General features: G+C 36.2%; 1 protein-coding gene across 1 annotated transcript in view; it reads right to left on the bottom strand.

Moving 5' to 3' along the window:
- Positions 1–16,327, bottom strand: part of LOC109103419 (E3 ubiquitin-protein ligase znrf3) — a 68,068-nt gene that overhangs the window by 15,978 nt on the left and 35,763 nt on the right. The window contains exon 2 of the mRNA XM_042723525.1: positions 13,670–13,792. Within this exon, the coding sequence (XP_042579459.1) occupies positions 13,670–13,792 (123 nt within the window). The remainder of the gene's footprint in view (positions 1–13,669; positions 13,793–16,327) is intronic.

The raw sequence follows: 16,327 nt of genomic DNA, 5'->3' as shown, positions 1-16,327 counted from the left end.
ATGAATGCACTAAATCATATTTCTTCAAAGCGGTGTAAACATGCCACACAAAACAAGCTGGAACCTTTAACTAGAACTCACACTTACCCTTATGGTTTAATATTTGTCTTACGGACAAAAGAGTCCATTAAGCAACAAAGGCTGCATTTTTACAGCGCGTTACAATTTAAAACTATTTTTATGGGTGAAAAATGTTTATGAAGCTTGTAAAAGTCATGCAGTCACACAAATCACAGCATAAACCTAGTGCTAAATTAAACTTCCTTTCTCTCCGCAACTGCCTGGAAGAACATAAAACTGTTAGAGAAAAAAAAACAAAAAAACAATTTAGATGGAAAAATAACATTTATGCAAAAAGAAAAAAAAATTATGCAATTGGCAGACATATGTGCACATATTATAAGGACAAATAAACAAATAAGCATGTTCTATAATGATTATAATGCATGTACACTCCTTTTATTCAAAAGCATCCTTTATCATCACTGAAAAAGTCTAAATTTGATCTTTTGGCTAACTACTTAATGTCCTGAATTCTTTGCCACTTATTTATTTAAACTGCTCGTTTAACAGCATCACTTAAAGTTCATGTAGGAGACGTAAACTAGCTTTTACATGACTGAACTACTGCAAACAGACGGACACCTAAAGTCACTAAAGTCTGATCACCTCAGCAGTGCTAGAAGCATTCTCTTTAAAGACGAGAAGTAAAACAGTGTCAGTGGTTATTTGCAGAAAAACCAGGTCTTGATTTTGGCACCCGGTGCGTGGACGCAGAGACCTCACTGAGATGCCAGTCTCACCAAAGGCCCCTGATAAGTAGTGCAGAACTAATCCAGGATAATTTCAGGGAAGGCACTACAGGTCAGCTTCTTGTTCAGACCTGCTCCGAGACCAGTTTGATGCTGTAAGCATCACAGTTTAAAGGACTGCAGAGATAAGGCTAGGATCAGGGAAGTGGTCTTAATAACTTCAGAATAACCTCATTATGCTTTTTACAGCTAATTAACAATGTTTTATGAAGCTGTTTCACAGAGGGAACATTCACCTGTTAATGAGTCAACTTCAGGGGTGTGCTGTTTATAAAATGCACACTCGAGTTCAGGTGAATAAAGCTGCCATTCATTTCTTTTACTGCTACACAAGTTTTTTACTCGAGTGTATAAATGACTTTTCTTCCTGCTCAGTGCATTGATTTCATCAAACAAGCATAATATAATAATTTCCAGTCAGCCCTTCACTTTCTGTGCTCTAACAAAATCTATCATCACTCCCAGCTTCTGTTGCGTAACCAGAAATTACACTTGCACATGGTGAGTGTGTGTGTGTGTGTGTGTGTGTGTGTGTGTGTGAGGGGGCACCCAGCAAAGGGACTGACTCTGTCACGAGGCAAATACAAAGCCCTGCAAATGTGCAGCCGAAGAATAACTCACAGTGCAGAAAGACTGGTGGACATTAGAATGGATATTGCATTTACAGAAAAAAAGAAATGCATCTGCCAATCAGTTATTTATAACAAGATGTTTTAATTTCTTCATCCAAAGGGTGGCTAAACAAAGTCTGCAATGCAGTGGTGTTCTGAAATAGAACTGCACTGAAGACAAATCGATGACGAGACACAGTGAGGACGAGCCTGGTGATGATGTCATCGGGAGAATCTCTCTTCATTATTTCATCATTAACAGAATGAACTCCAGCTTTGGTTCTTTGCTATGGCAGCAACTTCCCGAAGGGTCGTAAAATCGCCCTCTTCTCCATTTATCATCCTCAAGACTTTCCCTGCACTCAAAGATCAGTCAAAAAAACGCAGCCACTAATTTAAAGCCCATCAGCTTCCCGCTAACTCTGGTGACTGCGATTCCTGCGCCTCAGGATGGACAACTGCTAATTAAATTCCCCCCTTGTTTTTTTGCTTTCCTCTCGCTTTCTTTTTGGGTGCATATTTTGTTTTCATACCGGTTTTCCAGTCTTAACCATGCACAGGAAAAGTAAACAGTCCTGTCTTTTTTTTCTCCTTTCCATACCAAATTTGAGGTGAGGTATGTTGCAAGAGTTTTGAAAGAAAACACATTTTAAGGCAAGTTTAAAGTCAATGTAAATCGCAGTTTCCGGCCCATTATACTTCAGTAATCTAACACATTTCCAATTAAAGCAAGACAGTTAGCTATGAGAGCTTATTTACACTACACCACCAGACAAAATAAAAATAAAATAAAATAAAATAAAATTGTGACTTTTTCTCTCACAATTCAGACTATTTTCTGTAGTTTGAGTTTATACCTTACAGCACTGGCTTCTCACAAGTCAGAATTGCAAAATATGAATTTCAGACTTCTCACAAGTCACAATTTGTGAGATTAAAAAAAACTCAATTCTGACAAAATTGTGAGATATAAATTTTCTCTCTCACAAATTTTATGTCTGACTTCTCTCAATTCTGAGTTTACGTCTCGTAATTCTGTTATTTTCTTTCCATCACAGAACTAAAAAATACTAAAGGTAAAAAAGTTTTTTTTTTCCTTGCAATTTCAAGTTTATATCTTACCATTCAGACTTTTCTTCTCAGAATTAAGAGTTGCAAGAAAGTAAGTCTGAATTGTGAGATAAAAAGGCCACTATTTCCTTGTTTATTCTTCAATCCCATGGCAGAAAAAAGCTTCCACTGATACACACAAACAAACAAATCAATCAATTGTACAATGGGAGTTTTATTGTTCAACTAAATGAATAATAAAAAGTGGGTGTTACAGCCAGACCGAACGAGAGTTTGCTAAAACAATGCAAAACAAAACTAAATAGTTAATGGTTAACTATCAAATAAAAAAAAATTAAAAAAATTATGAAAGACTATGAATACAATATATATTGTGTATTTAAATGCATTTCAACATGTGTTGACATCATTTACAATAAGACCAGGAAATGGCTATCAAACAGGTTATATTTGATGTCATGATTTTAAAGAGCCTGTAAAGTTATGGAGCCGACATCTTCAAACTTACAAACACAGAGGCTTTGAAATGCACTAAGATGATAAAACAAGAAAGAGATGCATTTGAAAAGCTGTGATCGCAGTTTTGCCGGCGCAGCTTATCTTTGTAGCTGGTAAGGGAAAAGTGAAGCTATTGCAATTCTGAAAGAGTTTAGATTTAATAAGGGTCCCGCAGCATGAGGCAAATACACACACACACACACACACACACACACACACGTTAGCTTTAATAAGGTTAAAACTGCAGGGAGATGCTTTGCTGACATAAAGGGCTGCCCAGGGTCACCGGGAGTTTAAAAATGTGGCGTCCCAAAGAGGTCAGCAGCATCTATGCTATCTTTACAATCACCAGATCTGTGCTAAAACCCCACAGACATACTTAAATGTTAATGTCGGCCTGCTAGATCCTTTCCTAATCTTTTTATTATAGCCCTTCCATGCACTGAAATAACATTACACACAAATGAATTCCCACAGAACCCAAACAAAAGTCACAATGTGTCTGACGATACAAAAACGAACCAGAGACATTCACACATCACCCTCATAATAATTTACCGTGGTAACCCTAAATCTGTTTTTCTTATTTGATTTACAAAGAAAGACATTAACGGCAAAATAAACATGATGTCACCATCAAGACCCTGACACGAAGTCTACAACTACAGATCTAAACAGACCACAAAGTAATAAAAATAAATTAATAAATAATATCAGGGGTAGGCAATTAATAAATAAATAAACAAACAAATAAATACTGAAACATAATGAACGAGAGGCAATGTAAATTTACTAAATATATAAATTCAAAGTTTTTATTGTATTAAAAAAATCTCAAAGTATAAAAATAATGCAGCCTCTGATTATTATTGTTATTGATAAAAATATCAATAAAATAAAATAAAATAGTTTTGTTGTATTAAAAAAAATCTCAGTCAAATTAAAATTATGATGCAGCCTCTGATTATTATTTGTATTAATAAATAAAGCAATAAAATGAAATGAAATATTAAAATAAAATAATAAATTATAAAATAAAATCTAAAATAAAACTAAATACTAACCCTAATGTTTTTCCTGTTGATTTGACAAAAAAACAAAACAAAACATAAAAAAGTTCCAATAATCATGTCAACAACCTGACATGAAGGCTAATAATAATAATAATAATAATAATAATAATAATAAAATATCTAAATGAAAAAAAAAAACTTAAATGTAGAGAAAAAATCAGAAAGCCTAAACTAATAAGAATGGTGCCTCTGCTACTGAAAATAAATAAACAAACATAAATTAGTAAAAAGCATACTAAATGAGAAGCATATGCAAATTTACAAACATACATGCAGTATATATATGTATATATATATATGGAGAGAGAGAGAGAGAAGTCGTAATGTAAAAAAAGATCTTAATGTAAAAAAAGTTAAGAAAAATAAAGCTGGCATTCAACTATGTTAACATATTCATTAAATGAAATGCAACTGAATTGGGCCTCAGATTGAAGATCATCAGTCAGCTCAGAGCTGCTCATGCGCTGCGGTGATTGAGGGCCGCTCAGTGAGAATGACTTTAATTAAAGGAGCATGAGCTCTCTGCCTTCATACCTCTCTAATCTAACCTTCCCTTGAAGTGGCTCTGTGTGTGTGTGTGGGGTATATTTGAGCTAAGCTTCACGAGTGTGTGTGTGTGTGTGTGTGTGTGTGTGTGTCAGCGAGGGAGACACTTTGTGTGTGCGTCTGTGTCTTTGTAATGGGATCTGCTTTTGGCGAGCTGCATTTCTCCCCGGGCAAACAGAACAGCAGGTTTAGACTCGGCCTATACAAGACCACAACGGCTTTCCAGCGCTTAGATTAACCCTTGCAGCGGGGGGGTGTTTACAGGGGGGCAGCACTTTGATACAAGCAGAAAAAAATGAGGTTTCTCTTTCAATGAAGGAAGGAATCTGACGGAAACTCCTCGCACGTTCATTCTGTTTTTTCCACCTCGGCCTCTCATTCATTCATCTTTCTCAAGGCTGTTCTGTATGAGAGAGCAGGGAACAGGAGAACAACTCTCCCTCTTGCTCTATTGTCCCTTCTGCTCCAGAGAGCTGTAATTCAACCTCCCACAATCCCTCCCTGCGCTCACACGTCTCACTCTTCACCAGCCGTATCTGTACCTGACCTGAGGCTACCAGGTGTGTTCTCCAGTCCAGTTCTCTCCAGTTCAGCCCGGCCGCAGGAAAGACAAATCGCGCAGGAGATCTGCTTAACATCTCAATTGTTTCTCCTTGATGGCAATGAGATTAAATGGAGTGCAGATGGAGACTCAAGGCTCCTGCAGAGATCCCCAGAGGCTCTGGTAATCTCACACGTCTCGTCTAGAAGAGATCGCAGCCTCACAAGATACAAAAGATTCGGCAAAACGATTTCTCATTAGATTCTTACAAGACCAAATGATCTGCTGTCCACATTTTTATAGCTCTAGATAGTGTTTTATTTCTCCTCAGAAGAAACACTGGAGACAAAGTTCTAAGGGTAGTTCACCCAAATTGTTTATATTTTCCAAGTTTTTTTTTTTAAACATTCATATTCATTTATTTATTATTAATATGTTATTATTTTTTATGTTGTTGTTGTATTGGACACCAATAGCTATCGAGTCATACAGGTTTGGAGTGAGAATTTTCTCTTGACCATATTTAATGAGCTCTGTGTATGTGCGCTGATCAGTGTTTGGGTCTTTACATTAAAATTATTTAATTATTTAATAAACCGTCTGATTCGCATAGATCTCTTACAATCTATTTACAAACTTTTTAGAAAATAAAATTAAGGTTCTTTGTTGGTATCTGTGAATCCATAAGGAATCTTTAACATCCATGGAAACTTCCATTGAACAAAAGGTTGGAAAAAGTTTCATTTGATTATTAAAATGTTCTTCACACAATGTGCGATTTTGGTCATGATTTGATCGTCTGAGATTGCTATAATCCTAGGCTAAAGATCGTAGTCTTTGATCGCTGGTTTGATATGTTCACCAACAGCTGATTAATGGAATCAAATTTGACTTTAAATTCTGGTAGTGTCAGAAGATTTGGTGCACAGTCCTGCAGTGTGACGACTTCTATGACGATTGCACACTGTCTTTGTTTTTTTAAGACAAGCCATGATCAGAATTAATGCAGAATTAACTCCGGCGCTCCAGTCCTCTGCTCAAGGAATTCATATGATACGTTGCCTTTTCTATGATATACACTGGTTGTGTCACTGTTTTCATGTGGGTGTGTAGGGCTGCTTACACTATTTTTCCTAAATATGCCAGTATTGCTGCCGTTCATATACTTTTCCAACAATTCAGCGCCACGTGCAATGCTGCTCAGTTGCTGAACGTGTATGGGTTGATAATATAAAACACCGCTTTTTAATGCATCACGTCTGTCGTAGTCTGACATTAATGACAATGAGATCCCAGTGTGACATGATCATCATGTTCGTACAGTCTGACAAGCAACAATCATAAAGGACTAATTAAAATTGCACCATGTGTGCTCGGCTTAAGAAAAAAAAAATGGTTCACTGAAGATTTCCCTAAAATGATTCGTCTGCATGACAGTGAAAACCTCCTTTTGGAACCTTTTTTCTTTTTTTTTTCTCCACAAGTTATTGTCAAAATGGAATGGACTTTCAATGGAGGGACAGAAGTCTCAGGTTTAATTAAAAAAAATAAAAAATAATATCATGAAAACTTTTTTTTTTTTTTTTAAGTATTTTCTTATGCTTATCAAGGCTGCATTTAACTGATCAAAAATACAGAAAAAATGCAATTTTGTGAAATATCATTGCAATTTAAAAATAACAGTTTTCTATTTTAATATACTTTAAAATGTAATTTATTTCTGTGATGGGCAGCTGTATTTTCAGCATCATTCCTCCAGTCTTCAGTGTCACATGATCTTCAGAAATCATTCTAATATACTGATTTATTATCAGTGTTGGAAACAGTTGTGCTGCTTAATATTTTTTGGGACACGTGATACTTTTTAGGATACTTTGTTTAAGATGACTAAAAAGTTAAAAAGAACAGTGTTACAATATACACTACCATTCAAAAGTTTGGGGTCAGTTTTTTTTTTTTTAAGAAATTAATACTTTTATTCAGCAAGCATGTGTTAAATGGATAAAAAACGCATAAGATACTTCTTCCAAATACATTAGAAGTCTTACTGATCCCAAACTTTTGAACAGCAGTGTAAATGCAGTCTTGAAAAGAAACAGCAAAAAATGTCCTCTAGGCTGTTTTTATTTTTTTTGCTCTGCATCTCCCTCTCACTGTCTCTCCCCTTTCCTCTCAATCCTTCGTTTTTCCTCGCCCCCCTCCGTCAAGTCCTCAACTTCCTCTCAATTAGCAGGTGTGTGCTAACGCTTTCTTCTCCCTTCTCTTTTTCTGTAGCCCTCCAAGTCACTCACAGCTGACCCCCTCACACACACAGAGACCACCCCCCTCCGGAGCATAAAAGAGTCTTAAAACTCCAGGATGGAACTTAATCCATGAAAGGAAAAGTGGAAGAAAAAAAAAAAGCCTGCCAAGTGGCTCGGCCCATCCCAGCGTGGCACGGCGTTCAAAGAGAAACACACACATACTAACACCGCATCTGGCAGACACAACATTACACGCTCTGTTCGCAGCACCACCCTTAAAGTGACGCGTCACACATATTCAGCTCGATCCGTTCGGGAAAAATCCACAGGTGCTTTGCAAAGTCTTTGATTTTCATTCTCTTGTAAACACTAAAACAAAATACTTCCTGGGGGAGCTCTTTGAACCGAGAGACCGCCACGACATTTTCCCTGGCGGCTTATCCGTCTCCCTCTCTCCCGTTCCCCTCCAGCCCTTGTCTTAAGCTCCCCGGGTTTCTTTTCTTCTCTCTTTAAATAGAGGGCCAGGACTGCGAAGTCTAATAATGGTCATTTTGCCTCCCATTGAAGGCTGGATAATTCTGCCAGGCCTCGGTTCACTTTGAAACACATGACACAGGGGAGCTTCCCAGTCGCCATGGCAACTCACTCAGTGGGTTCCAAAGCCATGATTTCATACTAGAAACCCGCGGCCAATCGGAAGAAGCTCCGCCCACTGGGAGAGAACCTTTGACACCAAGCAAAGGAAAACCCAGTGAGATAATATCAGCAAGTTGAGGCATACACAAACATGAGAGAGAAACCCCAGAGCTAGGGCCCCAAAAAGCGTCCCCCTCACCCCCCACCCACTCCTGCCACTTCTAATGGTGTGCGTGCTAATAACCAAAACTAAAACCCAATGCGTCACCATCAAAAGATGTATGACACTGATATTTCTACCAGTGCTGCTATCCATAACCTACTTTTCATGAATTGAACTAAAACTGAGCTTGAACTAAAACAAAACAAAATATGAACATTACATAAAAATCACTAAATCCAAACTATATACGAATCATCAAAAAAAAAAAAAAAAACTTCAAAAGTACAATGAAAACTGAAGATAATAAAAGCAAATACAAAAGATTAATAACTACTATAAAAGTGCATAAATAATATTAAACACTGATGTCGACATTCGAAGAAAAAAAATGGATGTTGAAACTGTTGTGCGCTGCTTACTTTTGCAGAAAAAGTTATATATTTTTGATTCTCAAAGAAAAAGATTGGAGGAATAGAAATTAAAAAAAAATAGCATTTTTCTGAAATATACTTTTACACTGCTACAAAATAGTCACTTGACTGATAATGCCTTGCTGAAAAATAAAATAAAACAGAATTAATGTTGCATCCAAAATAAAAGTTTTTATTAACATAATTAATCGCATCCAAAATAAAAGTTTTTATTTACATACTATCTTTCAACTTATAATAATTATTAATAATATATAAAAAAAACACACACACACAACAGTAAATAATAAAAAAATAACAACAATATACATTTATATTCTATTTTATATTATATATAAATATATTTAATATATAAACATATATATAATATTAATATATACATGCATGTGTTTGTATAATAAATATACACACTATACACACGTTATGTAAACGGAAACTTTTATTTTGGATGCGATTAATCGTGATTAATCGTTTGACAGCACTAGTTTATAAATATATCATTCACTATTTGTAAAGTCTGCTTTCTGAAAAGGAATTAAACGCAAAGGTACAACAACTGTTATAATGATAAACATTTAAAGGAATAGTTACCATAAATGAAAAACCTGTCATCATTTACTCACCCTCATGTCTTTCAAAAACCTGTATGACTTTCTCGCTTCAGTGGAACACACTGTTTATAGCAAAATGGTGACTTCAAGGCAATATGACTGTTTTTCCACACTATTATATGTCTTTAAAAGACTTGGAAAATAATGAATGATATCAATAATATACACACTAGTGTAAAAAAGTTTGGGGTCAGAAAAAATAATCTAAAAGGAATTAATTTGATCCTTAAGAAATTATTCTAATATGCTGATTTATTATTAGAATTATCAATGTTGGCTGCCAAATATTTTTTTTGGAAACCATGATACTTTTTTCAGGATTCTTTGATGAATAAAAAGTTCAAAAGAACAGCATTTATTCAAAATATAAATCTTTGCTATCACTTCTTAATTTAACACATCCCTGCTGAATAAAAGTTTTAATTTCTTTCAAAAAAATAAATAAAAATATTATAATAATTTACTGACCCCAAACTTTTGAACTGTAGTGTATATTGTTAGAAAAGATTTCTATTTAAAATAAATGCTCTTCTTTTTAACTTTTTATTCATCAAAGAATCCTGAAAAAAGTATCACAGGTTCCAAAATAATATTTGGCAGCACAACTGTTTCCAACATTGATTATAAATCAGAATATTATTATGATTTCTGAAGATCATGTGACACTGAAGACTGGAGTAATGATGCTGAAAAAATTAGGCGGCGCATCTCAGGAATAAATTAGATTTTAATGTATATTCAAACAGAAAAATATTATTTTACATCATAATAATATTTCACAATATTACATTTCTTTCACCTGTACTTTTGATCAAATAAATGCAGCCTTGATGAGCAGAAGGAACTATAAAAAAAATATAAAATATATAAAAAAATCATTCTGATCCCAAACTTCTGACTGGTAGTGTGTGTGTGTGTGTGTGTGTGTGTGTGTGTGTGTGTGTGTATATATATATATATATATAAATACACCCATACGCATACATGCACACAATGTATAGATACACACACACACACACACACACACACACACACACACACACACACACACAGTTTATAAAATACCATGGATTATCCATGTTACATGTCCATTTCCACTTGTTTAAAAGCAGATGATATTTGGGCTTGTTGTTTCTCACACACACACACACACACACACACACACACACACACACACACACACACACACACACACACACACACACACACAGACACACACACACACACACACAGAGAGAGGCATGTGGACTGATGCAATGGGAACGGCAAAACTCAGTATGCGGTCGGCAGATGAAAGGACAGAACCCCTCAGCCTGTTTTGCATGTGTCAGAGCAGAACACTGTTAGGAAAAAGAGAAAAAGAGAGAAAGAAAGAAACCAACCAACAAACAGATCAAGACAGCCCATAAAAGAGGAGGGACCTGCTGGGAATTAATGAAGTACATTCACCAAAGAAAAAACAACTAAATCTGTGTACGATACACAAATAAGAGACACGTTTCTGTAAACATTTGTAAGAATGTCATTGATTTCTCTAATGCAAAAAAAAAAAAAAAACTATATATATAGATTTCTTGGTGTGCTGTCATTAAAAACAAGCAAAAGCAGAGCTCACTTAAGGTATCGTGAATGAATTCATGACACACCTCTGCCATTCAAAAAAGGCTTCTTATTGGCTCCTGAGGAAACCAGTGCACAAGGCATCAGGTCAGGCATGATCCATAAACACTTTAAACTAGTCTCCTGAGGATTCCCGATGAGAAGATCTACAATGCAGTGATGAGACTAGTGTAGGTGAGAAAGAGCGGTGCAACAGAACAAAAGAATGAGCAGGAACGAGAGAGGAAGCAGGAGAGGTGGGAGGTGAGCTCTCTGCGGACAGAGACAGGAAACGGAGGAAGAAACTGTGTACATATACATGTCAGCGGGGCAGCTCCGTCAAGACCTTACACAAATCGGAGAAGCCTACATGACCTTTTCTCAAACATACACACAGGGCAGAGTGCTACGAACCCGAGACGCTCGTGTCTTTAAAGTGAAGACAAACCATTCACGGGACCCACTTCATGTTGCATATCACTGAAAGTAAAGAGTTATGTTTGGCATCAAATTGTCACATTGTATTGTTAAAGGTTCTTTATTGAATCATTAAGACAAAAAGGTTCTTCTATGGCAGTGGTTCCCAATCCTGGTCCTGGAGAACCCCCAACACTGCACACTTTTGGTGTCTCTCTTATCTGACGCACACATTTGAGGTCTTGGAGTCTTCACTAATGAGCTGCTGAGTTGAATCAGGTGTGTTTGAATAGTGAGACATCTAAAATGTGCAGTGTTGGGGGTTCTCCAGGACCAGGATTGGGAACCACTGTTCTATGGCATCGTGAAGCACATTTAGTTTTAAGAGTGCACATGTACTTAAAGGGAAATTCCACCCAAAAACTGCAAATGTCATCACTTACAGGTTTGGAACAATGTAATGGTGAGTAATGACAGAATTTTCCATCTCCACGAAAATGTGGATTTACACAGACTGGGAATCAAGAAAAGTCTTGGACAAAACCTGTTCAGAAAATTAAACGAAATGAAATGAAATTCCTTCTGGATACCTTAAGTGAGGTCTGGTTTTGTTTGTTTTTAATAATTTGCCATAAAAACAAAAAAAAAAAAAAAAAAAAAAAAAAAAAAAAATAAAAAAAAAAAAAAAAAAAAAAAAAAAAAAAAAAATAAAAAATAAAAAAAAAAAAAAAAAAAAAAAAAACCACATTTAAAAACCCTAAAACTAATAAAAATTATAAAATAAAAAAATATAAAAAAATAATAAATAAATAAATATAAATATAAATAATATATATATATATATATATATATATATATATATATATATATATATATATATATATATATATATATATATATATATATATATATAAAATAAATAAAAAAATACTCAAACCGAATGAAACTCTCTGTTAAAAGTTTGGGAGCATCTGTATTCTCATCCTTAACACACAGTAATGTGGCAAAAAACCACATACTTTAAAGTTCATGTGAATAGCTGACAAAAAAAATAAATAAGATGCATGCTGACTATAATAACAACAGCTATCACACTTCTATTGCATATGTTTAATACAGTGTGAAATCCATATCAGTGAAAGAATGCAGATGTTTGAAAGCCATAAACAGAACTGAACATCACAAGGTTACTTATTTCAACCAAACACTGATTTAGTTACCGGAGGGAAAAGAACACAATTTTGTATGCAACTATGCTGCCTAATATTTTTCTAGAAATCTTGAATAATTTTTTTAGAAAAAAAAAAATGCATGAACGAATGCATGTTCAGACAACAGCAGAAAGATAAAAGAGACCGTGAAAGGAGAAGAAAAACAAAAATAAGGGCAGGGGTGGCACAGCAGGGACACACTGGCACAAGCGGGTCAAAGGGATGCTGGTGAGACCGGACAGACACCGATGCCGGGACTAGAAAGAGAACCCCAGCCGAGCGCAGGCCTATATCAGACGCCCGATTATGACAGCCGACTCTCTAATTATAGCACTGGCACAAAAGAAGGGGAGGATGTTTTTCTATCCCATTATTAAGAAAGAAAAAGAAATGGAATGTGTTTAACCCCGTTCACCTAACGTGAACTTTCCAGAAATCATATCCGCTGATATTCAGATTTTTGTTTTGAATGCTATCTGTGTTGGTTTTACGCTAAGCTGAAATCAAAGATCTTAAAACGGTCTTAAAACAAAGTCTTAAAAAAGCTAAAAATCACACAGTGTGCACTAACTTCCCATGTGCCAATAAGACGACAGCAGAAAGCTAAATGAATGCTGATTAATTAAGAACATCTCCATGAGAATCCAAACGGGAGAGTGTGTCATGTGTTACGTTAAGCCCATTCCAGCATTAGACATGGGAAAATATTTAGCCGTTTTAGAGCAAGAGCGTCCTGCTGAGTATAAATGTGTGGAAATCTTCAAATTTCCCCATAAAAAGATCAAACATGCAAACAGATATTGGTGTCCTGAGACTGCAGAAAGCTCAGCCAATTAGGAAACGCTTCATCTGGATCTGGATTTGTTCAGTGTGTCTAAAAAGCGCAATGGTAGCCAACACCACCACACTGAAAGCATTTTACCATGTGACATCACAGCAGTTCCACAAATCAGGTGAAACTATTTGGATAGTACTGTATGACAGTCTCCAACAACAAAACCATTCAACAGGGCTTGAAAAACTGTATGCATCAAAGTGGAATCCATGCTGCCAGAACTGCATTTGACCAGCAGGCAAGGCAACATGAAAATCTGCACAAATAATACTATTTTAGGGAAATGTCACTCAAAATGCACATTGCATTGACATTTATGAACAGAACTTTGATCTAATCTACTACAGTAAGACATTGAGTGGCATCCTTACCTTGCCCAGTACAGTAAGGCAGCTGGGGTCCAACTCGGGCTGCTCCAGTTTGACCACTCCAACCCAGCCGTATTCGTACAAGTCCTCTTCATCGTTATTGTTACACAGGCCCAAAGGGTGCATCTGAAAGACAAAGAAAATGTCCTTCAATGTTTCAATCCAAAATCTAATTCTAGCCACACACTCTTCCATTCCCAAAAAAGACAGATTAGAAAACAGATTTTTACAAAGACTTGCAAGACAGAGAAAGCTTAAGTGAAATTGCATGGATTTTGTTTTGTTTTTATTTCAATAAATTTACAGAGAAAGAGTTTCATATTGCATTATGCCTTGCAGAGGTGCACCTATAACTATATTATACACACATTGCGCCATAACTCCACTTCCTTTATAAACTGCCCTACATCGACGTGCCACGCCACTCCTGCTAAACAGCAAAGGTTTAAGTGGTGCAGACATGATAAACACTGTCATTAAGTGTGCACTGAACCATCAGGTTCACTCTTCTTGGCTCAAATGCCATCTTTCAGTTGTTCCAAGTGTGAAATCTAGCGCTTTTGATGTGTTGAAAATTGACAACATGGTCGTTTATCAATGAAAATCTTCCAGGAGATAAAACCCTCCTAAAATAAAAAAAACTAGGTTAAAGATTGTTTGGGAATTACACAAGCGCTGAATGAGGTCATGAATTGCTTGAGCATGGTGGTTTATTACTTTATTAGTACTATTAGCTTCACTAGACAATCCTTTACATATTGGTGCATATTGATAATATTGGTGCATATATGTACTGTATGTATGCATGTTTGCATGTGTGTATATGCATATATACACATCGCCATGACAACTGATTTGACCCCTTCCCTGCCCATTGCTGAGAGCTTCTGGGCAAATAAAGAAGTGCTACCCCAAATGAACAAATTGGATTACCACTCTGAAAAAGCTGATTATCATCTTAACTTAGCTCCCAAGAGGCCTTGGATTCCACGTTTGCATAAAAGTTAGCTGATGTTGTAGTTTTTTCGCATTTTAACTGACAACATATTAAAGCAGGGTGACCACGGCTAACCTAGTTTCTCGTGCAAAAATGTAAGATCATGTTAAGATACTCTTGCTGAACGATGCATTTTCTAATCAGTGACCATCTAGAATGCATTCATTGGGAAACTTTTATTTTATTGGATTTAGCTGCAGTTTCGCAAAAAAAGTGGCTCGTCAGGAGAGGTCAAAGATAGCAAACCAATGTGGCACATGGCTGCTAGACAGATTTATACACATCTTCCCTAATTTCCCATCTAGTTTAGCCTACTTTTCTGGAGCGTGCTGACATTGCTTCCCAAGCAACTATGTAACTTATGTTTTTTTTCTGTGTGATATATTGATAAGGTAGGCCAATTAGCAATACCTGAAATATATAATGCAAGAAAAGTCACACACTAAAACTGAGAATTCAACTGCACCTGTTACCATTTGCATGCCGTAATCCTATTTTACAAAATACATGCACCAATACTCATGTTTCCCCCCAAGCCACCCCAACACATTTCCCCAGTAGGCCCCCAACAACGGGTTGCACGCACAGTTGCACACTTTTCCCCAATCTCTCCCTTTTCTGTCCATCATTCTGCACTTCGCCCAGCCATCTCATCTTTAACCACCAAAAGAGGTGTCCCTTGTTCAGCTCCGCCACCCTCAGTTCACATGTGTATATCTTCTTTCATGGGCAGTGTTCTCAATGAAATCACAGTGGGAATCACTATGATGACAGGCGGTGGAACTCTTCACACCCAGTTCCACCTTAAGCATCAACGGAATTAAAAAAAGGTCAGATTGGTGAGGTACATAAAGTGCTGCAATGGCGTAAGTGATTCTCAATAGAGCTAGCCATGCAAGTTATCTCTATACATGGAATATGGACAGCTGCCAATGTGCTGCTTAGTTTTCACCCCCTTTATCTGTTTGTTTGTCTTTCGCTTGCACTAACAGATGATGATAATAATAAAAGGATGAGATGTACAAAGAAAAGCATGCCCTTCTTAATAATGGTAACACTAAGCCTTCAAAATATTTCTCTTTGAAAAATAGCAAAGGGGACAGACGGACAAACGCAAACTTTTTGTTCTCCTCTTCGCCTCTGAACGAGGGTTGACCTGATTTAGAGTTAAAAAAACATCAAAATGCCACTCACACCAACTTTGTCAGACACTCAATTCACTGATGCTTCGATCAAGTATTTCAGAATCAGTCCAGGTAGCAGAGTTTCTCCTGGACCCATTTTAGGCTTTTCTTCTGATGGGTTTACGGTGTTTGATTAAACTTGTTGGGGGTTCAAAGCGTCCTGCAATTCAAAGAAAGCAGTATGTGTTCGCACATCTGCCTGGGGCCAATTCATAACAGTGAAGGCCAGCTTCAACTCAAATCAAAAACACTCATAAAAATATTAGGCCACGCTTGGTTTCTTTCGTTGAACCAAACAGTAGGACTTTTTCATTTAATCTCGATCTTCAATCTCTATATAATGTAATAATGTGAACAGGAAGACAAAAATCTTGCTGTTATTTTAGTATAATTTAGATAATACTATAGAATTTATTAATATTTTATTTTAGCTTTTATTTGTATATTTTCAGCTATCATTTTAATTCTATGTACTTTAGC

The sequence above is a fragment of the Cyprinus carpio genome, chromosome B5, assembly GCF_018340385.1.
Source record: "Cyprinus carpio isolate SPL01 chromosome B5, ASM1834038v1, whole genome shotgun sequence".
In the NCBI taxonomy this organism is placed as follows: domain Eukaryota; kingdom Metazoa; phylum Chordata; class Actinopteri; order Cypriniformes; family Cyprinidae; genus Cyprinus; species Cyprinus carpio.
This window is presented reverse-complemented; position numbering and strand designations above follow the sequence as displayed.